General features: G+C 41.8%; 2 protein-coding genes across 3 annotated transcripts; both read left to right on the top strand.

Moving 5' to 3' along the window:
- Positions 1-737: 737 nt before the first annotated feature.
- On the top strand, positions 738-2,534 carry LOC119659790. The gene is made up of 2 exons (XM_038068057.1): positions 738-1,809; positions 1,878-2,534. Exons 1-2 carry the CDS (start codon positions 756-758, stop codon positions 2,471-2,473), a joined length of 1,650 nt encoding a protein of 549 aa, XP_037923985.1. The 5' UTR covers positions 738-755; the 3' UTR covers positions 2,474-2,534.
- An 11,815-nt stretch (positions 2,535-14,349) lies between these two features.
- LOC119659430 (leucine-rich melanocyte differentiation-associated protein) lies at positions 14,350-22,485 on the top strand. 2 transcript variants are annotated; one of them, XM_038067512.1, is made up of 5 exons: positions 14,350-14,638; positions 14,738-14,983; positions 21,577-21,716; positions 22,060-22,262; positions 22,326-22,485. In XM_038067512.1, the coding sequence occupies exons 1-5, from the start codon at positions 14,588-14,590 to the stop codon at positions 22,403-22,405; spliced, it is 720 nt and encodes a 239-aa protein (XP_037923440.1). In that variant the 5' UTR covers positions 14,350-14,587; the 3' UTR covers positions 22,406-22,485. The 2 variants fall into 2 exon arrangements, with proteins under 2 accessions (XP_037923440.1, XP_037923441.1); XM_038067513.1 differs by having other exon boundaries at positions 22,060-22,266; positions 22,326-22,468.
- The last annotated feature ends 1,502 nt before the right edge of the window (positions 22,486-23,987 follow it).

Raw genomic sequence — 23,987 nt, forward strand, 5'->3', positions numbered from 1 at the left:
TCATCCTTCAGGGCCATATGTGAATTACTGTGACTATTCAGTCAGTTCACCCTGTTATGACAGTAATTGTTATAGGAAATAAATCTTTTCGTGCCCTTTTAATTATTTAGGTTGCTTCCTCCTTCTTCCATGGTTTCCATTAAATGCGTCACTATCGATTTTTCTATTCGCTTCCATATGGTCGATTCGCTAAATCCTTTCCCTGGTTAACGTCAGAGGGTCAGCGGTCAGGTACCAATCCTGCAATAAGCTAGGTAACAATGAACACCAGAACATGAGTGCCTCTTTGTGATCGCATGGAGCTCAACTTCTAAGGACTTTCCGCTGAGTCCAAAAGTACAATGCGTTCTGTTACGGGTCTCTATCTATCTAAGCGACGTGCATCCTTGATGACATGTAATCAATCTAGACTTAATGAGTCCCCTTTTAATCTCGAGCTTATTTCTAAAAGGCTACAGAGCTGAATGTAATCATGAAAGGATAGGAAAAATCCAAAGATTCTCAATTCTTATAAATTTAACGTGCCAGCGAAAAGCTTTTCAGTCCTATAAATTTAGTATGCTTGGTTATAAATACAAACTTGCCTTTGAAATATCCATTCCCGTCATTTCAAATCCTTAACCGTCATTCGAAGCAGATTTCGATTGCCGTTTCAAATATATTTTCTACTATTTTATATTTTTTGGGGAGACTATCTCAAGTTAGTAAATCAAGTGAACATGGCAGGGGATAAAAAGGTTGCGGATAAAACTTTAATGCAAGTCTTGACTCCAGAGGCTCGCGAAGAAATCCTTAAACAATATCGAAATCATTCCAAGGAGCTGGTAAAATTGCAACGAGAATATAAATCCCTTTTGGGTACTCCTGTGCTGAGTAAAGTAGAGAATATCAAAAGAACGAACTTCCTGAAAAATTTGCAACAACTGGAGAAGGAAAAGGAAGAGATACTTTCGAATTTACAAGTAGCGCTAGGGAAGGTTCACTTGCAGGAGTATGAGTCCCATATTAAGACCATTAAAGCGCATGTTTGCTGCCAGGAACGTCTTCAAGAAGAGATCGATTTGCTATATACAAACATTGACCATCTTGTTCATCAACAACTCAAAGCGGACCAGGAAATCTACAAACTGAATTTTAAGGCTACCTCCGAGGCGCAGTACAATGAGACTGTCAAAAAGGCCAAATCGAACCTTGAAATTTTGGAGAACCAATTGGACGTTTCTAAGAAGCGAGAATGTAGTCTCATTACCGAGAACATGAGACTTCGCAACCTTATTGTCGATATGCTCTATGATAGGTCCCTCTTCAACAAGCTGTGGCATAGGATGATGACCCATTTGAATCACGACAAGAAGTTCCTTATCGACCTTGTTGAGCGCGCAATTGATTGCTTTGAAGAAGGTACCGAAATCTGTCAAAAGCTTGATTCAATCCAATCTAAGAAAAACAGAGACGTCGAAACGAAAATCGTGGAAATGCAGGAGCTCATCAAGCGCGGTCATGCCGATAAATACAATATGAAGTTCCTGCTTGCCAAGGGAAAGAACCGTGAATTGGCCGATTTAGAAGCAAGGGAGTACAAAAGGAGGGAAATTTTCAAGGTTTCTCATATGAAGAAGATTTCCTTGTATAAAGCCATTTTAGACAAAATTCTGTCCTTTTCGGGGGTTGAAACCATCACAGAGGCAATCGAGAAGTTCCAGAAACAAGAGGATGTTTTCTACTCGTACTTCAACTACATGAATGAGCTCAGCTATCAGGTTCAAGTGCTGGACAATTGTTTGAACGATTTATATCAGGGAATTATAGGTGAATGTGCCAAAAACTTGATATTTTTGAAACTAAAAGCAAATACTAACGAGACTTTCGATTTACAGCGCGAAGAACGGTGAATGTCGTTTCGGAACAATTCGAAAAGAATAAAATCAAAGAATTGGAAAAACAACTCGCGGCGGAGGAGCAGAAAACCAAGGAGAAAGAAAAGGAGAAGGATGCTTACGACAAGGAGCTAGAAAACTTATTTACAGGACTCCACGATGTCTTCACCTTACTCCAATGTGACGACGCACCTCTAATGGCCTTGCTTGGCGATCATTCCAAAATAACAATCTTCAATGTGGAACGATTCTTGGAGATTTTTGAAAAGCAACTAAATAGCGTTATAGCCTTCGTTTACATGAACGAGAGGAAGCACAAAGTTAGATCTGATCGCCTGACTGTCCGCAATGTGGAGCGTTTGATAGAAAATCCTACCCCAATTGAGAATATTGTTTTGACGCAACAATGTGCCGAGTGTGCTGAAGGTGAGGACGTCAACCCCTACGACGAAGAGTTCGTTATGCCGAAAACTATGGAAGAGGTTAAAGTGCATTTGCGAGAGAAAGTTATGCAGCCTGAAATGCAGTATAGATTGCATAGCATTAGTCAGTGCCGACTGCCGAGGTCTCGATTGTTGGCCAATAAGCGTTATTAAGGTATTTGTTGGGAATAGTTTTGTATCTTCTTGTTATTGGAAAAAATACTGAGTTGCTTAGTTTGGATGAAATTTTATCCTTTTTGGCGAACATATTCTACTATACAGAATGCAACCCTGCGGACTCCACTTTGGACCTCAAAATCTACCGTTCAATCAGCAAGATAACTGTCAAACATTTTTTATTACCGCCCTTAGATCTACTGCTGATCGCGAAGTGGTCGATCTGATTGTTCGTACGACATCAGTCAGTTAAAACACAACTGACCTTATGATAGGCTCTGTGTCGTCTCTTATGACAAGCAGGGAAGACTTTCAGTGTATTCTTACGTCCTAATTCACAGGGCGGCGTGAGGTTAAAGAGAAGCGTCGGAGAAAAGGAGGAAAAACCTCCTGGCAACTAGCAGACTGTCTAAAATTAAATAGGCATGTATGTCGGTCAACATAAACCCGAAAGGGATAAAGAAACATATAAGGCTCAGGAAGAAATGCTGGCAGAGATGAAAAGTGAAATCTTATGCCAGGACTAAAAGGTCTGATGGGGGCAAGACTAAAGGCAGCTAAGTGAAAAATTTACTTAGGGGAAAATGTTGTTCCACCTGCTGAAAATCGTGATATACCCAACAAGTGGGGAATTCTAGATGAAGACTAATCTTAGAAGGAAATCCATGCTGCGAATTATTTTGAACTGTAGAATTGTCAGAGGACATTTGTTTTGAACCCCAGGAAGGCCTATGGAGGCACAAAGTAAACCTCCTTAAAGACAGGTTTCAAGAACTTCCTGTGCAGGAAAGTGCAATCGATGGTCATGCGGGAAAGAGTGAGTGCAACAAGGACCCCAAATGCAGGATAATGTTGATAACAGATATACAGCTGGAGACGGCCTTTACCGTAGGGCAAAAGAAAGCTTAATCCAAATAAGCCTGGACTACCGTAGGATAGCTTAGGATTTTCTTCCACAAAATATTTATGATTGGGAGATGCAAAATAATCGAAATAAGCCAAACCTGAGAAACCCTTGGCAATAATAAGAATAAAAGATTAAAATGCGGAGCAGTGCTGCGAATTTAACGTATGTATCTATAGTTGCTGCGCTTCTCCCGATCTCGCATTGGCGGGGTTCGAATTTCTCATCTGTTTTTTTTTGTTCGTTCACGAAGGTGGAAAATCTTAGAAGGACACGTCCGCTCCAGTTCTGCTATCCGCCAGCCCTGCGGTACCATGATTTAAGTATTACTTGAAGGGATGGGTTGGCCTTTAGGCATGCGTGCGTCGCGAAAGAGGGTTCAATCTCCCCCATGGCAGGACCGGAACCAGCAGCTGGAGTATCAGTAGCATTGGCTAAGTCTGTCTTCTGAAACTGGGAACAAGCTTCCCGCAATGACAGGTGGCAGAACCTAAATGCTGCTAGACATACCAAACTTTTTCTGTCTGAGCAAAACATGCATACCGCAGAGTTTATCCTGTCGAAAAGCAGGAGGACTAGCAGGAGCATTGTAAGTATTCTGACAGGCCATACTTCACTAACTAGGACGTATGTTTAGAATAGGATACGTGCCCCTCCTATAATGAGGAAGCGGAATCCACGGAGCGTTTTCTATGTAAATGCCCCCCCCCCCCTGCGATATGTTAACGAATGCAGCAGTTGATTTAACGTGCTAACGAAGGAGTAATCCCGTTCAGTGGATAAGCCACCTTCACCTGCCGTTTAAATCCCCTTGAAAAGATGTTGTCAAAGGTGATAGCTAATAGGCTATAGGTTTGCCCAGGGAACGATGTTGATTGGACTTCCCTCTTTCCAGCATGCTTAGGAGTGTGCCATTCTTGTTGATTAGTATTTCACTGTCATTCTGTCGGATTTTACCGGGATTAACTTAGTATTCCGGGGAGCTTTCCCCGAGAATAATAGTAAACTACTGAAAGGCAAACAGGAATGCAATTAGGACTTTGACTATCTTACTACGTTTGAAATGAGTGACTCGATTGACTGATATTTTCGCTTCAGTTGTAAAGTACCAGTTATTGGTAGCTGCTAGGGACTGAAGGAAGCCTTTTGTAAAATCCAATGTAATACTTTCCACTGCTGAATTCATCAATCTATTTTGAGATTTAGATTTTATATGGGTGAATCCACGATTTTTAGGGATCATAACAAGTCCCTTCATATTATTTCAATAAAATATAAACATTGCGGGAATTTCTTTTAAGAATGCGGCTGAGTTTAAAATGGTGACCATCTATTCATCTGTACTAAACCCAGTGTACATTTTTATAGACTTTATAATGATAACAAAAGCTGAATTTATTTACCCACCTAATCTAAGGATTACTTTGTTTTTTGTTGGGAGGTTTTATCAGATCAAATGGAGTTTCCAATGACAGAATTACTTAACTATTTTATCTAGATTCGTAGTAAGAAAGAGTAGAAGGTTTGTCTGCCAGATAGAGTTGATTGAGAAAGCAATAACGCACGTGATCTTATTTTTATTTTTTGCGAGCTGATGTACGTCATAGTTACATTATAATAATTCGCGGCAAGTATTTAGGACTTAAAATGCTGCGGAGGTCGCAACCTGCGTATAAAGTTGATATATGACAAAATGCGCAAGTGATATCCAGAAATCTTCTGTGGGCCAAGGCAAAGAGCTTATGCTACTCTGCTGACAGTTCTGCTAAGATATGATATTTAAAACAAAAATAAGATAAGTATCTTAAGTGAAATATGTATACGATTTATATCACTTCATACATACAAATGCATATATAATTAGGATCCTGTCAATTTTCAGTTTAATGTGCGAATAAAGCACTGAAAAAAAGCTTAACTTTGATTTTTTCAAACTTTTCAAAGGAGCTAATTTTAAGGGGGGAAAATCAATTTCCCATTGATAAGTGTTTATGACGGTTCTATAGGGAATAGGACTAGTATCTTCATCTGTGGTCCAATGGGAATGGAATCTTATAGAATAAAAATTAAATTAGAGACTGTGAAAACATACAGTGGTACGTGCTCAAAGTTTTGCAAGACGTTTTCCGTTAAAAAACGGCTAAAAAGCAAGCAATGAAGCAGCAAGCAAAGGGCAGAAAATGCAACAAGCAAAAGCGGCAGAAAATCCAGCAGTGCAGTCAACGCCAAGAACGCTTTCTTCTAGGAGCAGTCCCTACACTATTATGGATGCAGGAACACACCGTATGCTGGGTTCAAGAGATACTCCAGAGCTCCGTAAAAGACTGAGAGAGTCTAATGGGGAAGCGGAATCTCCTTAACGTAGCCAAAAATGGAAAATCGAGAAAAAACCTTCGCGGCAATTAACTAAGCTGGTACACGAAAGGTTACCAACACCTACAGCGAAAGATGGTAAGAACATTCAAAGTTCCACTTGGACTAAGGTGGAAAAGAAGAACGACAAGATGGACGAGATACAAAGGAGGTAGATATTCTACGGCTAAGGAAATCATATAACGGGATACAAAGATGTTTCAGGCGTTTGGAATTTGGACATACGGCGAAAAAGTGTAGTGTACACGATAGGCCCGAGCTGGGCCGAAAATGCGGAAAAAAGGCCACATTGCAAAGGCTGTGAAGAAAGACCCGACGGTTTGTTCTGCAGGCAAATAAGTGACACTAACAACGTCCACAGTGACATAAGTGACGCTAACAACGTCCGCAGCGGTGTTCAGGAAGGTGACCGACACTATGCGCAAATGAGGTTTTTGTAGCTAAACCTAAATCAAAAAAGCGGCTCAAAATCTGCTCTCTCAGACGATATTGGAAAACAAAATAGACGTCACCATTGTCTACGAGCGGTACAAGGATCTAGACAGTGGAGTTTGGGTTGCGGATAAGAGCGGAACACCGGCGATATGGATGAAGATGCTTGGAAGAAATTACATGTGGCTATTATAAAAAGTAAGATTGAACACTAAGCAATATGTAATGAAGCTGACACGTACCCTTGGGGTGGTGCCTGCAAGAAAATAATGTCGAAAGTCAAAGGCAAACGATATCCACCGATTTCTTCCCTTAATCTGCTTCATAAAATTGTAACAAACCTTTGTGCGCAAAACGTGAACACCACTAACCTTCCCACTGTCAAGATAGACTCCGCCGAAGTTTTCTTGGTGAGTGAGGAGGAGGTCCTAGAAGCCGCGAAATAAATAATTGGAAACAGAGCCTGCTCTTGTGGATTATTATGTATAATGGAGTCCTGCCGCTAGAGCTTTCTACTGGTGTCGCCTCCATTGGTTTCGCAGGCGACATTGGGATGACGGTTGTTGAACATCTTCTCGAAGAAGTCGAGCTTTACGAGAATGAAGAATTATATGGGATTAAGCCCTAGTTGAAAATGCTGGTCTATTGTTCGCAGAACATAAGACCGGAGTAGTACTTATTACCAAGCGGAAGAAGTGTACGTCCATGAAAATCAAAATTGGAACACAAACAATACATTCCAAGCTTATGTTCATGTACTTAGGCGTAATGATTGACTAGAAGATGAATTTCCAATCGCATTCATTGAAATATGCAATGAAGAAGGCATATAATACCGGAGCACTCCATAATATAGGTGGCCCAAGGTCAAGCCCCCAACTCCTTATTTCGCTGGTAATCAGTTTGATCTTATTATACGCAGAACCAGTGTGGGCAGTATATAACAGACAGTAAATAAGAGAGGAATTGGAGCTGCGTAAATGCACATATTGTATTTCACTGCCCGAGATTCGCAGCTCAGAGGGCGCAGTGCAGCTGCAATTGAGGAACACTTGAAAGCTGAAAACATTATGCATTACACGTTGAAGTCGAATGCGATATGGAGTGAAATCGAAAAGGTTACAGCAACCATCCATAAAAAACTTAGGCAGGAAGAAGTCAGCCGGAAGAATGAACGACAGACAATACAAACGTGACCACGAGTGCAGGATAAATCTTGATCCAGCCCTGCGACGTAATACCATCCTGCTTCCTGCTTCAAGTTTCTAGCAACGTGTTTCAGTTCAACATTGGCACAGAACAGCTTCAAGTTAATGTACGTGTTGAGATACTTGTATTTCCAGATTTTGTCGACCGGCATCACATTCACGTTAAATTGACAACCTTAGCCTAGTTGGCATTTACCTTCAGTAAGACTCTGTTTACCCTACTCTCCCATGTCCAGGTCCATTTGGTCAAAGTCCATGACTCGATGAAGGAGCAAATAAATGTGATTAGCGTAATCGAAGTGTTTAAGGAAGGATGTCATTGTCCATTAAACCTCTGCACCTTCTCTGGACATCATGAAGGATGTTACTGATAACGACAAGGATATGTACTATATATCGTCCTGATAATACCTACTAATTTTCTGGAGTGATCATCCTGGGTAGCGGTCCCTGTTCAGCTTTTTCAAAACCGATGATGAGCAGATAAAGCGGTCATTTGAACTGTACATACTGCACCACAATGATTCAGAAGGTGCTGATATGATTGGTAGAGAAGCATCCAGAGCAGAAACCAGCCTGATATTTGTCGATCAAGCTTCTAAGGTTTACTATGATGGGATGATTTTAGCGAATATCTTCGCAACGGGAAATACGCACATATCCCTTCAGTTGTCGCATTCAAAACAATAGCGCCGGAATCTTAACGATCATCCCTTTCTTCGTTCAAATCTCAGATGAAGGGGATTTACGAATGCGAGGAAGTAGCAATTCTACAGAGACTAAAAGGGACTTTCAATCAAAAGTCAAGAAATTTGAAAAAGAAGCCTAAAAACCATTGCAAGAAATCCTATCCATTAACGACTGTTACCATGAACAGTCGGGGTAAGGATATACATAGTTTGATATGTATAGTATGTGCCGTCGTTAAAGGTGGAGATTATGCATTCAATTCCCTTCAATCCATTCATCAGGATGTGTATTAACAAAGACTGGGCTTCGTCAAGTCCGAAAATCATGTAGTACAGCGAAGAAGCCAAATATATGATCTCTTCTTGTCATCGCAGGAGATTTCAATAATCTACCGAGTAGAATCGCAAAGTCCCAAATGGCAGGGGAGTAGCTAGAAGCTTTCTCGACGCTAGATATTCTGCTTACAAAACATCGAAAGCATTTACACTTTTCCTGAAGTGGACTAGGCTCATTGGTTGACATAGCCTTCGCCAAGTATCGCGCCCAAAAGGGAGTGGGTTACATTACATGACATAGTCAATAATGCCGCCGTCGCTCTTTCTTAAAGTATGACCTAACCACTGCCACCCCACCCATCCTCTAATTAACACATCAGCCGGCAGTAGGTTCCCCGAGATTTTCTCAGGGTAAATCATACTGAGGATACCAAAGAGGCAGACATTAAAGAATGCTTGGAGCATATATTATAAAAGTACGGAGAAAACAATGACGCCGAACAACCTCAACTTGATGTTACTGTTGAAGTATTTACACTTCCAAATTTTAGAGAAAGCAACAAACATGGTTCTAGCGTTGTTAATGGTTCGCGTAATATGAAGCTCAGTGCAACCAATGGCAAATCCAGAGACATTGGCCATGGTCCAGGACTTGGAGGAAGAGAAAACAGATGTTGTTAACGCAGTCTATATATTGTATTTGAAGAAAGATGCCGTGCTTCATTAAAATTCTGCCGTAGGCCGTATGAAGAATGTCACCGAAAACAAGAAAGAATAGTATCGGCAGCAGAACGCAACCTTGCCAGACTCTGCTTTAAACTTCAAATTCCTTAGAAATCGTAGCTTCTCGGGAATGCTTCTCCCCCTTGTGTAAAATATTCCAGATACAGTCTGTGTTGATGTGTCGAAACCCTTCTCGAAATCGATGAAGAGCAAGTGAAGCAGATTAATTCCGCACACTGCTTCAAAACAACCAGAACAGGAATCAAATTGCTTTCTATCGACTAAGCTTTCAAGATGTTCTTTAGAGTGTTTTAGGATAATTTTAGTTTTTTTTTTCAATGGCAAGAAGAATGCAAATACTCCTCCAATTATCGCACTCAAAACGGATTCCTCTCTTCGGAATCCTGACCGTCATCCCCTTCTTCCACTCACTGGTAAAGAACTGATTTCCAGGATTTAAAGTTGAGTGGAAAAAGTAGCTTTGCAGAGACCGCAGGAGATGCGATGAAAAGGCCTGTGGTGAGACCGTCAAGCCCAAGGGGACTGCCAGCTTGAATGCATTGATAACCGACATGGTTACCTTTTTTGGGAAAATTCGTCCATACCCGCATGTTATGGTGACTAGTGATTTTATCTACAAGGGGGAATTAACCAGATGCTATATAGCTGAGAACAATGATTAAATGTTCGCTCCGCCTATTAAGATGCTCGACGTCGTGGATAAAGACTCTACCATTGAAGTCCCTCACAGGGCCATCGAGAGACTTGAAACCAACTGCAAGTTCTTTCATGATGCGGTATACGGTAGTGACATTTTCTGCTTTTCCGACCAGCGCAATAAAGAATTTTCTTTCCTAACTCGCGTGTGCTACGCTTCACTGTCAGGGATTTTTTGCAGTACTGGAGTGCTTAAGTACATCACGGTTCGCCTCCACTCGTAGCGGCAATGAAAGGTTTCTTTTGATGGCGGCCTATGGCCTATGGCGAGTTGCCAAATAGCAAGAAGATCATTATCGACACGATCCTCAAAACCGAGAGTACATATTACATATTCGAGCAAGATGGTATTCAGATCTTCCAACATGATCGCATTGTACTCTTTAGGAAGTCTCTCCTGGACTTTACCGAGTTGTTCATAGAAAGCCTCCTTTTCTTCCACATCGAAAGTCTCCGTCGATGTATAACACTAGTCTATCAACATGTGCCTTATTTTGGACCGGAATCTTGCTGTTAGTATTCTAGTGAAGAGTTGTCAAATAGCGTTCGCCCATTCCGAAATACAATCATCAAGAAATATCTATCTCTTTAAGTCGCCCTTTACGACAAGTAGGAAATACTTTGAAGGAATTCTAAAACCTCAACTCACAGGGAATTCACAACGTTAGCGGGCACCGACTTCCCGTAAGTGCCATTAGTGGGGGTGAGGTTGGCCCTCTCCTACTCCCTAAGACGTCTCCCGTCTTAGATTCTTCCCTTATATTCTCTCAATCAGGCTTGGGACAGTTTATGGCGGAATAGACCACACTTATTGATTTTGCCACGTCATCATGGTCATTGATAAATATCTCGAAGATAAAAGCTACGGTGTAAAGTCACGGTTAGGTTTATCAAGGCTGGTACCACGTGGACTAGGGTTGGCGGAGTGCGAGACAGAGATCGCACTATTTAGCAACCAGAAAATGAAAGATACTCGCAGTTTCATATGGAAAGCACATTATAGGGACTATACTAAGCATTTTGCACCTTAGTGAGATACTGAAACTTTGAACATTAAAAAGTATCTCAACAGCTGGAGCGATAAAGCAAAAGTAGTGATGGTGGTAGAACTAAGATAATGATAAACATAGGAGAATCACAGAGAAGATTGCCTACGGCAAAATGGATAGTTCTTACGCACTCTAAACGTAAGTTTTGTTCATATATATTTGTTCATCGGCAGCGGGAAATCCTTGAAAGCGAAAGGATATAACGGAAAATATCGGCAGTGTATCTTCTTGGCGCTCATAGAGCTTGGTTAGCATTGCATTAAGGAGCACTTTTGGTTGCTGGTATTATACTGACTGATATTTTGACAGACGAGGTGAATAGGCCATGCAAGAGCAGTTGCAGGGGAGCAAATAATGCCCCTGATCAGGATGTAGCAGGAGCATTGGGACGATTCTCGAAAGGGATTATGGAGACACATCGCAAATATCAAGACTTGGCTGAGGTAATGCCTTGAAAACGTTCAGTATTACCTGATGCATCTTTTTGCTGTATGTAATGCCAATGATGCTTCTTTTGGTTGAACTGGGCGAAGAGGCGTCCTTTTAATGAGCAGATTCTAGTTCGGGCCTCAGCTGACCTAAGAAGAGTTGAACTAACTAGAAGATTGGACTCTGGCATGCAAAGTAGTTTCACTGGGACGAGTAAAATAGGCATTTAACTCATTCTGTCGATATAAGTGCCCTGGGTCTGCACATTGGAAATATATACCGTGCTTGCCCAGCACACGCGTATATTCCAAACAGCTGGCGTGATGCGAAGGTAATATTTATTTCCAAACCAGAGAAACCCATCTATACAGACGCCGGCCGATCTGTCCAACTTCCTTTCTGCCAAAAGGACTGGAAACACTAGTAGATAGATATCCCTACGTGGCCACTTCACTATAGGCAACAATGCCAAAAATTGAGAAAGCGATGTCTGATAAAGAATACGTTTTTAGGGCATACATAGACATCGAAGGCACCTTCAACGCGACGATTTGTAACGAGGCAAGACAGCATGGAATCGATCCGCTGTTAATCAGTTGGATCCTTCTCATAGTAGAGGGGAGAAAGATCTATATATCGGACGTCTATTGAGGCTGGGTGTCTAAGGGGTTGTCCGCAGAGAGGGGTTCTCTCTCCTCTATTATGGCTTCTTGTTATGGATATCTTGCTATGGCTCCTGGAAGGCACAAAGGTCTTCGCACATGCATTTGCGGATGATCTATCCGTAATACTTATCGGCAAGTTTCCGGGCATAGTCTGTGACTGCTTGACTGCAACACTGCATGTAACCCGCAGTTGGTGCATCTATAATGAACTCACCGTGAACGCCAGGAAGACTGGACTAGTTATATTCACTAGGAACGTTACGTGGGGCAGCTATACGCTACCCACCTTAGCAGGGGCGGAAATCCAGCTGGCACAAACAGTCAAATATTTAGAAGTACTTCTCGACTCCAGGTTAACGTGGAAGCACCATATCCAGGAACAATACCAGGAATCCTGCATATTGCTCTGGTGCTGTAAGACTGCGATAGGTAACGCCCGGGGACTTTACCAAAACAGATTCATTGGATGTATACATCCAAAACAAAACCCATTTGAGGAAGCTGTTGACGCAGATTCAGAGGCTCTGGTACCTAAGTAGCAATAAATAGTATGCGGACTGCTGTTAAAAATTGACCCAGAATCCATTTGGAGATGAAAAGGAAAGCCGCTAACGAAATTACAAGGATTCACCCAGCCAAATGGAGAAATTTGAACTTCTGCCGGCAGGCGAAAATCTCTGTGAAGGAACCCGGGGCCGCTAAAGCCGGATTTTTGTTGTCCCTTAAGAAGTGGTACATGAAACCCCTAGTAGAGCTTTTAACGGGACACTGCTCCTCAAATTACCACATGGGAGAAAACCGAAGTCGTTGTTTCGGCCATATGCAGCCAATATCAGGAGGAGGAAGAGACAGCCCTGCATTTCATATGCAGCTGACCGGCCTCTTCAGACCTTATATGAAGATACCTTGGTAAGATGTCCTTCAACGAAAAGCCAGCGCATTCTGTCTATGGAGAATGTTCTCAGATTCGCGAAAGCCTGCGAACGCTATAGGCGAGAGGCCGATGAATAGGCGATCTCTGGAGATAGTACAATGGGCCTAACAAAGATCTGAGTGCTTGGAGCTGCGGCTCCCCCCACTAAACCAAACTAACTAATTTTAATCATGGGGAGATTTAACCCTCTCCATTGAAAAGTGGCGAATGGTGGCTCTAATTGTGCGTTGCTGTCAGCGAGCGAGAGTGCCCCCGGTATTTAGATGCGCGAGTTACGTTTCCAAAAATTCTACATTCTAATTATATTGTAAATTGCTTCAGTGTCGGCAAGGTGACTAAGGTCTCCAATTATCATGCATTCATGCATAGTGGATCTTTCCTCACATTATCAAGTTGAAATTTTTGGCTATACCATTTGTTTACACTCCCACAATGCAATTTTTATTTTTTGTTTGATAAGCCAAGGCCAATGTGATATAGGTCTATCGTCATGACTGACAGAAAACCACTGGGGATGGTGCTGAGACCTCGCTCATCACTCTCTGGTCCATTCAAGACTTCTAGGTATTTCGAGTGATCTCAGGCAGATGAGATTGCTCACTAATTACTAGTACCTAAACTTGGAAGGAATATTATAACCAATGCGGCTTTCAATTTCAAAAAGATAATGATCCTTTAGATACTTTTCCGCATTTTGGTTAGAGTCTTGCTCTGATATGAAGAAGCGTGTTGGGCGTCCAAGAAACCTGGAATCACCTCAGACAATTTCACTTTATCTGCAGGTACAGTAAAATTCTTAATTATTCAAAGACCTCCGGAGCTAAACAAATTGCTTAGTATTATATATAAAGTACACATCAGCGTTTAAAAGTGCAATAAACCGCACAAAATCACTAATCGCTGCATTTTCCTGTGGTGGAGGAAGTGAAAGAAATAAACGAGATATCTAGATCGCACCTGGTGAGCGATTTGCTAGCAGATTCGAAGCCGAAAGCCAGTAGCAAGTAGAAATTGGCATATCTTTTTTCTTGCATCCGAGGAAATGAAATAATGCGATATCTCAAACAGCAAGAATAACTGTGAGAGATAATGAGAACGTAAGTCGGACGATACACTAATGGATGTGATTAATTTTCTTTGACTTTAAAAGTTTCTGAAGTTGAATTGAACTTATAAGTTGATGGAGTTCAGTAAGGCTTCTTTGTGGATTTAATTAGGGTTGGATTTTGAATGCATAATTTAGTCCCGTATCAAATCATATGTTCAAAATGTATGAGCATTTTTACAACAAAACGTGCCGCCCATGAGATACTTTTCCTATCTGTAAATTAATTAAATGAGATTGATGTAATACTTTTCAGATGCGGAAAGTGGTAAGTAAGAAGGGTACCGATGCTCTCACTAAATTTGAAACTGATAAGATTGCGACAACACTTCCTCGACTGACTTTGGGCATATTATTAGTTTCTTTGAGTTTATTCTTGAATTGCGAAACTTCCACAAATATTTGACTAGACAAACTTTCTTGCGTGGCGTTTTACTTGCTTACTTTAATCCGAACTTTTCAGTTTCCCACGTACGTATCTGAGAGTATAACGGCGACCGAAGATCTAGAGCAACAGCATCTTCTGGCCGAAGCGAAGGAGAGCTACGTGATATTGCCGATATACTTACTAACTTCAGTCTAAATTTACCGCAGCGGCGGTAGGAAGATGGAACACATAAACTGGTCACAGGTCGTTTACAACCAATCTGAACGCAAGGTAAGTACGTCACTATTGCACACTTTTCAAATGAATACCTTGTTTTTAGGTTCAGATAAGATTGTTTTCACGCAAGTTCATTGAATTGCTTTTTTGCAGCTTGTTCTTATCAACCAGAATCTTAGTCTCATCCCGCAATCAGTGATCAATGTTTACTGCAATAAATTGTCGTATTTGGATGTGAGCTCGAATCGGATTAACGACTTAAGTTTTTTGCGACTCATGCCTTGTTTGGAGACGCTAATTTTAGATAATAATGCAATAACTGATGATGTGCTACTCAACTTTAATTCAGATGGAAATTCTTTGGAGACTGTGAAAATTCTTTCGATAAATAACAATAAGGTAAGTGATTTGTAGTAAGTAAACTAAATTTTAATACTTTCGTGACGAAGCTGCAAACTTCAGGCGTAAAATTGTGTGGTACTCTTAGGAAAACTGTATAGAAGAAGTGATGTGATGTGAAGTTCTACTTTCCTCCTCGGAAGCATTATTTTATCAAAGGCTACATTTAGCTAGGTTTCGATTCTTCCGTTCGCGTTTCTTCACACCTTGCCTTTCTGGTCTCTTTTGCTTTTCTCAGTTGAATTTGGATGGAATCGGCATTGAGGTGATCGCATCCCACTCTTTCTCAAATGGAAGCCTCTCTGCATCAGATTTTCCGGTACCACCAATTAACTTATGGTTTTCTCCAGGGCATAGGAAGAATAGATACTCCACTTCCACGAGAGCTTTATGGTAGCTTCAACAAACAAGAGAAGTATCCAGTTTGAGAGAGAGCAGATGAGATGTATTCTTCTCATGCTTTCTCTGCAACCGAATAGACCACCGACTACCAATGCCTTTTGAGCGATCCAATCACTTTTTACTCATATACCTCTACCCGCTTTCCATCTGGGATGCTAGGTTATACTAAAAGTGAGGATCTGAACCGGCATCCTTTCTGAGGCGTCAAGTGACGTCTTAAAATTATGATTAAAAACAAAATGAGCTCGAGGAGTCGATCCGATGTCCTGTCTATCTGGTACTGGTACAATTCCCCTTCCAGCGAGTATACGCATAATAAGGCAGAACACACCTTTAGGACTGTCCTGTAGACCTTAATTACGTTTTGTACATTACATTTCTGAAACTGGCTTTGAAACTTGGTTGTGACCACTGAAACATATGTGTATATCGCTGTAGTTTGCACACTTAAATTGCGACTAATGTATCAAGGTGTCCAGGAGCAAATGCAAAAACCCCGTGGTGGGAAGTGTCGACCTGGTATCGAACATAGGTTAGCTGGGGAGTCTAAAATTCTCCCCATATACCAACTCGGCGGAACTGGTGGCAAACTCTTCACAATGGGTTGTGCGTAGGCCAAGTAAAACGAAGAAAGGCAGGACTTGCGACGACGAGGAGTCATCGTGTGCCATTATAGCACTTCAGTGTCCTATGCCAGCGTTCCAGAATCTCATTGGATTGCTTGTGGTACGCAGTCGTCTGATGGCGTTTGAAGCCCAGAAGTTTACCTAACTCCGGGAACAGGTTAGACCCGAACTGCATTCCTTGGTCAGTAATGACTTAGGCCGGAACTCCAAAGTGTGAGATCCATTCACGACAAAGTGCCTCTACGCACTACTGTGCGGACATGTCGGCCAGAGGTATTGCTTCAGGCCACCGCGTGAACCTATCGATGATTATGAGGCAATACTTGAAGCGATGCGAATCTCGCAAGGGGCCAATATTGTCGATGAAGATCGTGTGAAAACGCTTGGTAGACCGAGGGAATAAGCCGACCTCTTTCTGTACGTGCTTGGTAACTTTACACTTCTGGCAAGCGATGCACTGTTTGGCCAAGCAGTTAACATCCTTATTCATTGATGGCCAGAAATATTCATTAGTAACAAGCCTATTCGTTGTCCAAATGCCTGGGTACGCAAGATCGTATACTGCATGGAATACTTCCTCGCGAGAAGCGGCCGGAATACATGGCCTAGGTTGAGCTGAAATGGGGAAACTTTCGAAATTTGTATTTTGAGTTGTCTCTGAGGCTCTGAAGTACTGCGTCATCCTACTGTGCCTCGGCGATTACCAAAAAAATCGACCGTGGCACCTCTGAAACGTGTGACAAAGCATCTGCCACTACATTATCCTCGCCGGAGACATGTTGGATGCCCGAAGTAAACTGGCATATGAAACGCAGGTGCTGGAGTTGTCGACGGAATGCTTTGTCGGGCTTCTGCTTATGAATTTCTTATTGCTGGAGCACAACTTGCGTTGGATTCACCACCGTATGTAAAGCACCGCGGCTATTGTTGCTGTGCAAAATTCCAGCGAGTGGCGGAGATTGTGGCAGTGAATTTCTGTTTCCTACCTTAATCCTCCACAAACGAGTGCTGCTGGCAGTGGTGAAGATGTCGCTGATGTTTGAGTTGTGTTTGCTGTTGAGAATGCGTTCGTGGGGAATCCTCTTGACAAACAGTAGTTTCTGCGGCGGTGTTTCACTGTTTCTTTGATGATTTATTGCCAAACCTCCATGCGTCCGGTCCGCGTTTTTTCTTGGGCTCCTGCTGAATTTCCACTGGCTTCGTCTGAATTCCTTGATACCGAATCTGTTCAATCAGTTTGCTTCTCTATAATCACGGTGTCGTTAGTGGACAGCGGCGATTGTTTTGTCTGTACCGTCTTGAATTTGTTGGAGTCAATAAAAAAAAGCGCACTACTGCTTCCTGTACGGGGTCACCAATTGTAGCTTACACACTTATGCATCAAGGAAAGGAGGGCTTGTTAATATTGATGAAGGGAACAAGTGGTTCCCGAAATATCGGTATTTGCAAATAAAAATCAACACTAGCGAATAGGAAAAACAAGTTTTTATAATTTTAAATGTCATTTATGTTATTTTTAATTCAATTCAGGAACTCTTTTTCACCGATTCCTCTCTACATTTTTTTACTTCCACGATAGCTCCGCCAGCTTCGTGACATTCACCCGGCTTCCCACAGGTAGGCGAGCCACTTAGGTGGGTGAGTTTTACTCCATGGTGAATTGCATCATTCTCGTGCGAAGCTCGGACGAATACTCGCTTATCAGCATGTGCCTCCACACAGCGTGTCTCCTATGTTCGGAGCTATCCTTGGCAGAACCATACTTGCACTGGGTACTTTCACGGGGGCACACTCTAGAAGGTAGTTATTTCTCCAAAGTAAGCTTTGAATCTATATTAACTCCAAGGAATTCAACAACCCTTCTTTGTATGACACCTGCTCACTCCTTTGTGGAACATTTCTTGGGCTGTGCTCCAGCTTAATAACCATAATATTTAATGCTGTGCAGGTAATAAAGCTATAGCAGAATACTTGGCTTGCGGTACTTTTGTTTAACCTAAGTAAACGTTTGTTTAGTGCTCCCCAGCCATAGCTATCCATAATATGAGTGGCTGAAATTAACTCAAAGAATGCAGCTATCATTGCATATAGGATAACTACCATGCATGTTGGCATCTAACGCGGGTATGGCTAAATGGAAATAATACTGCCAATTCGGAATGTCACTCGGCTCCCTGGCAGGGTAAAATAATCCGTTATATTTTAGAAATAATATCTAGAAGACATATTTGAGCAGGTTTGTCAAACATCGGTACCAGTACAAATTTCTGGTACTCCAACAGCACTATCATACCAACAATCAAAAATGAAGGATATTGTAAGAAGCGTTCTAAAGGTCCGGCCCCAGGACGGAACCCTGCGCAACCCTCGACGTGATCTCCATTTTAATCTCACGCTCTAGCGTCTCATAGAACAGGGAGCGGTTTCTCAGATAATCTCTCAATACCTGTAAGAGCTAAGTCGGTACGTGGACTGACTTGAAATAGCTTCATAGGGTTGGACTACTATCAATGCATAGATTTAAAATGCTGCCTCTCTCCACGGAAATATTGCTGGAAATTTTCCTTGTATTTATTCGTTTAATTTCGCCTTACCTTAGCAGCTGGTTTATTCACCGCTGTCACCACTGTCACCCACATCATTTCAGGTTGTCTTCTTATAATAAAATAATAGATGTGACAGGCAGGCAGACAGGCAGGCGGACAGATAGACAGACAGTAAACCGATTTTTGTTTAACCCAAAATCTTAAAAAGCTCTCATCACTCTTTTTGGTCTCTTCGAATTCCATTGCTGTGTCACGAGATGCAGGACTTTCTTCGGTATCTTCGTAGCTTTAACGAAGGCAGATGAAGATCGCCAACACCTCCGCATCGCTTCCGAGTATTTGGGGTGTAAACCGTGAACTGCCTCGATCACCATATCGACGAGTATAATCCAAACCAGTTACATCTTCGTACCAATCCTTGGCAGTGGTCAGCAAGAAGGTTTAAAGCCAAATCCCTTAGACTCCTGGACTCGATCAACCTTCTTTCAAGACTCATCGACAACTCACTCATTCATCCGAGATGCAGATCTCACAATTCCCAGCAATGCGTCTGACACTGCAATGCATGCTATTCTCGAACTCAAGAGTGACATTGAAGAATCATCAGGATTTTGTACGAAAGAATTTAATAACATACAAAAGTGATGGGATCTACGATAGAGGGTTGCAGGCAATTTATTTCATTGCGAAGTTTTTCTCAGAGCCTACTGACGGTTACCGTATTATGGAAAAGGGTAACTTTACAGCTTCCTAGAGCAACAACACAGCAACACATTCATGACCTGTGCAGAACAATTTCCAGAGGATAGGGTCCAGTGCTGTATGGTTACTAACCAAAGATAGTAAACTAACTCAATGGACTTGGGAAATTTAATATTGACTGGCAATAAGGAAAGCTGTAAATTGCCTTCCCAAAAAGCGAAGGACGGGACGTTTCATTGACTGCCATGTGGTTTAGTTGACAATGATGGAAGTGTAGAGTCAAAAAGTGAAACCATTTGGGAGATATTATTTGAGGCTTTCAAAGGACAAGGAACATATAATTGCATCGAATGAGGGTTAAACTTGGAAGATAAATATATTTAGGATAAATAAGAGACCGTAAGGGCAACGTCTATGTTGTGAAAAATTTTGTATATTGAAGAATGTGATACTGGTAATCTGTGACACCTTAGGATATTATAAACTCAGACGCAGAAGACGAAATTGACCTAATATTACTTAATTAATAATTGTACGGTTTATATGAAACTTTCCAGTAAGTGACGAATCGCGGTGGTCATGACATCGAAAAACAATTCTTGGCCGGCAATTATAATCGCCGAGCAGGGAATGCAGTTTGAGTCCTCTCTTTTCTCAGAGTTGGGCAAACTCCTCCGCTTTAAATGCCACCGGACATCTTTGTTGTTCTACTGCTGCTGCCACCACCCACCAATTACGCGAAAACCGTGGCTGACGTGCTCAGAAATCTCTCACTTTACGAGAGCCCCTTCGAAGTACTCGACCGAGGCCGGCACCATTATGGGCTCAACATCGGAGGCACGCGACACGTCCGTTTTGACTTACGGCAGATGAACTGAGGGGGTTGTGCCTCTAGTTCCCCGCTGAAACATCCTTCTGTTTCAGCTGGCGGTGAAGTGTGCGTGGCAGAGCGAGCAACTTGCGTGTCGGACGAAGGCAAATGCGAATCGTAGTGGCCACGATATACTGGTGTCATATTTTTACTTGAAAATAATTTATTATTGGAGAAGATCATTTTTTTATGGGTGAAGGCGGAAGGTATAAATAGACGCTGCCGCATTAGGTTGCAACTGTATGTGGGATTCTCATCCACTAAAACCACCCCCTTCTGTGTCCACATTCCCGCGGAACCATCGGAAAGTATTGTTCAGCGAGGAGGGCTCCGATTTACACCAACACAACTAATTCACGCACTCGTGCTGGGCTCGATACAGTTACTGCATCTTTTCTCGTATCGCAGTTACTGTTGCGTTCACCACACTCCAATTTGGTTTCGACCTTAGAATCTTCTCCTCGGGATTAGAACCGACAACTGCATTGAAGGGGTCGTTTAGCCTCCTTCTTTCAATCGCGAATCTCGGACAGCGAAACATAACATGGTCCGGATCCTTGGGTGTAATAGCGTATTCGCAGTAGTCTGGGGATTTATCCAATCCGAAGCGATGCTAGTACTTCCTGTATCCACAGTGTCCCGTAATAAACTGTATTAGGTGGAAATTCAATTCAAGCAAAAACATGGTTGATTCCCGCGATAACACCTCGCACCTCCTCCCCGGATACTGTCTTTTCAGCGCGGTTGGGTGACATGTCGAACACACCCTTCTCTGGCTTACCGTGTTGTCCAGTGCTTCTGCCCAGACAGAAGTTTCATATAGCAGGATGGATTTAGATTAGATTTCGGCCTTCCAATATTAGGCATATCATCCTTGCTAGAGATGAACCAGTATTTTGTTTTGATGCCTTTCCTCGTGCATAGTCCAGGTGATCGTTGAAGCGGAACTTGGCATCGATTACTGCCCCAGGTATCTGATGATCGATTTTGAAACCTCGCGATTTCCAACCTAAATTTTGACATTATTTTTTTTTGCCTGAGGCTGATTATAAGGACCACCTTTGTCTTCTCGCCCGCCAGGTGCAGTTTAACCATTCCTAACCGTGCATGAATGGTTTCACTTCCATAAAGTTCCACACTCAACGTTGCCCCTTTTGACACGCCAAGGCCGAGCACTTTGCCATACATTATATTCCACAGCAGGGGCTCTAATACGAAATTTTGAGGAACACCTGCTGTCACAACCTTATCTCTCGGCCCGTTGTCCGTCTTATTCCAAAGTAGTCTTTCCGAAAAGTAACACTCGATTATCCCAGCTTAGTAACCAAGGGTACTCAGTTTGGTCAGCGTACCAATCGAAGTTGGCCGAGTAATACTTAGTTAATCAACTATAAAAAATATTCTGTTGGAGATGTATTAATGAGAGTCTCTTTTTTGTACTTGCAGCTTGAAAATTTAACACTAATACTATTAATTTTGGCTAGTGAATTCCCTAATTTGGAACATCTTAGTTTACTAGGGAATCCAGCATGCCCAGATGGTCTATCCCCAAACAAAAGTTCCAGTGATAGTTACGATAGTTACAAGTGAGTAAAATGAATTCTATCTAATAATTTGGAGAAGATCTACGAGTATTTCCATTTCATTCTGTCGTTAAAAGATTAAGCTTTTGTTATCTAAAATTCAAATCTATCTGCCGCGATTCCAAGACGAATCTCTTCTTATCTTTGTAAAATGAAAACATCAAAAATGCCACTGAATGAATAAATAAACAATCTGTATCTGCTCTAAACATTTCCACTGACATTGGAGGAATACATTAAATCTTGTTGAGAAATAATTTTTACTTGTAACAATAATCAATAACACTTAAATGTTCGTTCAATTATTTTGATAACAATTAATTTACTTTCTTTTCTCTTAATTTAGGAGACAAGTCTCGCACTCATTCCGTCATCTCAAGTTTCTTGATAGCTGTGAAATCCAAAGGCATTTCAATGGTTCTGTTACACAAAGGAGAGCTGAAATTTTGAAGTTTTCACCGAAAATATTATTTGCTAAGTTGAAGGGAACTAACGAGGTGAAATATACACCGCTTCCTTCGAACAAGCGAAATCCAGGGGATCATTGTGGTTGGTAACTAAATGGGTAAGAAAACAATCTTAGATTTTCTCTAATTTATGGTTTTCTTTCAGGATCGTATAGCTTGACTTTGTATAAGTACATCGGGAGGAATTCCGAGGGAAATAGGTTTATTTTGAATAATGACTTGTAATGATTAAGCTCCGCGTGTAAGATTACATAGGTTTAAGGAGATATACATGAATTATATATTGAAGTTTTTCTTAATTTTTTAATTGTATGTTTTATTAAGGGTATTTATCCAACTTCATGTGCGTACCAAAAGAGGTATTAGTGTCAGCTTCAAAAGGGGCCCCCAATTGTTAATTGCATCTTCCCATAGGGAAACAGAGCGTCGAGGCTCCAAATTAAATACGGACCAGCTTCGCGATTCAGAGAAAATCTTTTTGCTCCACGAGCGATATAAACTCTGAGGAACTTGCCGGAGAATATAACTGAACACTGGGCGGTCATCAAAAGTATCTTTATCTCTAGCCTGAATGAAGTTATCGGCCACTTCCTAAAAAAGTCACAAAACCTGGTCCACTGTGAAAGCATGCATAAGGATCCAGGAGTTGATAGTTGCGAGCAGGGGCGAACATCCGGTTATGGTTCCTCTTTTGTGGATACTATGAAAAATTGTCGTTGAATGCAGATACGGCTTCCTCCTCAAAGCAGAATTTTTGCAATCAAAGCACTCAAATGGAATAAAGTCACCGGCCTTAAAGGTCTCCCAGAACTGTCCATCGCAGACCTTACAGTGTGTGTAGAGTTACTACTTTTACTTATTCGGAAATCGTGGCACCTCTAAATTCTTATTCGAAGGAAGGGAGCCTCGTGTGCTATCGCTAATTATCATTAGGGAAGTATTTTCAATTTCCCGAGGACAGTAGGTCAAATACTCCCTAAACTCATCAACCTTGAAAACTTAATCAGTCCCCGTTCTAAACACCTTTCGGATCACCATGAAGCAGTCTTCGAAGTTTAGATCATAGCACCACTTGTTCTTTTGCTGAATTATGGTAAAATTTCAGATGAAGTCCAAGGCGTCCATTCAGTTCCCCATACCAGTCCTTCTCGTCGTCAGTGTAAAGTTTCAATGAACTACAAAACTTCGACTACGCTGATGATACCTGCTTACTCCCTTCTCCCCTGGTTGACGCGTCATGCTGCTTAAGGGCGTAATAGCAGTAATTTTCTCATTTATTCAGCTTATTTGTGAACACATTCTCCTCATAAAAAGTGGGCCAGATAAGAAGGACAGCCCAAACTGCTAGCGAAACTCATGTAGCCACAATTCCAGGGAGAGAGTATGGACCTTCAAAAAGGATATGGAGCCTCGAGGATACAACCGGAAGTTATTATCATCTCAAAACAAGGCGAAGGGATATACACTTACATTCTCAGGACAGTGAAGGCAGACTTGCCAATTTGGGAGATAATATTGGCTGCATTAGAAGGCCTCAGGATATATCCTTACATAATATAGAGATCTCTTCATCAACAGATTAGGTCACCACGAAGGAGGAGGTTCGTGAAGCCTTGGAAAAGAAGTTGAACCTTATTGCACTTCAAGAGTCAACGTTAAAAAGGCTACGGAAAGCATACGGTGGGACACAAACCAGCATCATTAGTCTAAAAATGGAGGCAGCACTCAAATTGTTGGAAGCAGGGAGAGTAAGAATAGGCTGGGTTATGTATCATCTTAGCGAGCAGCAGTGCTTTAGATACGTTGG

This window comes from Hermetia illucens, chromosome 6 (assembly GCF_905115235.1).
Source record: "Hermetia illucens chromosome 6, iHerIll2.2.curated.20191125, whole genome shotgun sequence".
Lineage (NCBI taxonomy): Eukaryota > Metazoa > Arthropoda > Insecta > Diptera > Stratiomyidae > Hermetia > Hermetia illucens.

Coding starts and splice junctions, on each gene's coding strand:
- LOC119659430 (XM_038067512.1), top strand. CDS start 14,588: ATGGAACACATAAACTGGTCACAGGTCGTTTACAACCAATCTGAACGC. Junction 21,717..22,059: donor GATAGTTACGATAGTTACAA/GTGAGTAAAATG, acceptor CTCTTAATTTAG/GAGACAAGTCTCGCACTCAT. Junction 22,263..22,325: donor AAATCCAGGGGATCATTGTG/GTTGGTAACTAA, acceptor GTTTTCTTTCAG/GATCGTATAGCTTGACTTTG.
- LOC119659790 (XM_038068057.1), top strand. CDS start 756: ATGCAAGTCTTGACTCCAGAGGCTCGCGAAGAAATCCTTAAACAATAT. Junction 1,810..1,877: donor TTTATATCAGGGAATTATAG/GTGAATGTGCCA, acceptor TTCGATTTACAG/CGCGAAGAACGGTGAATGTC.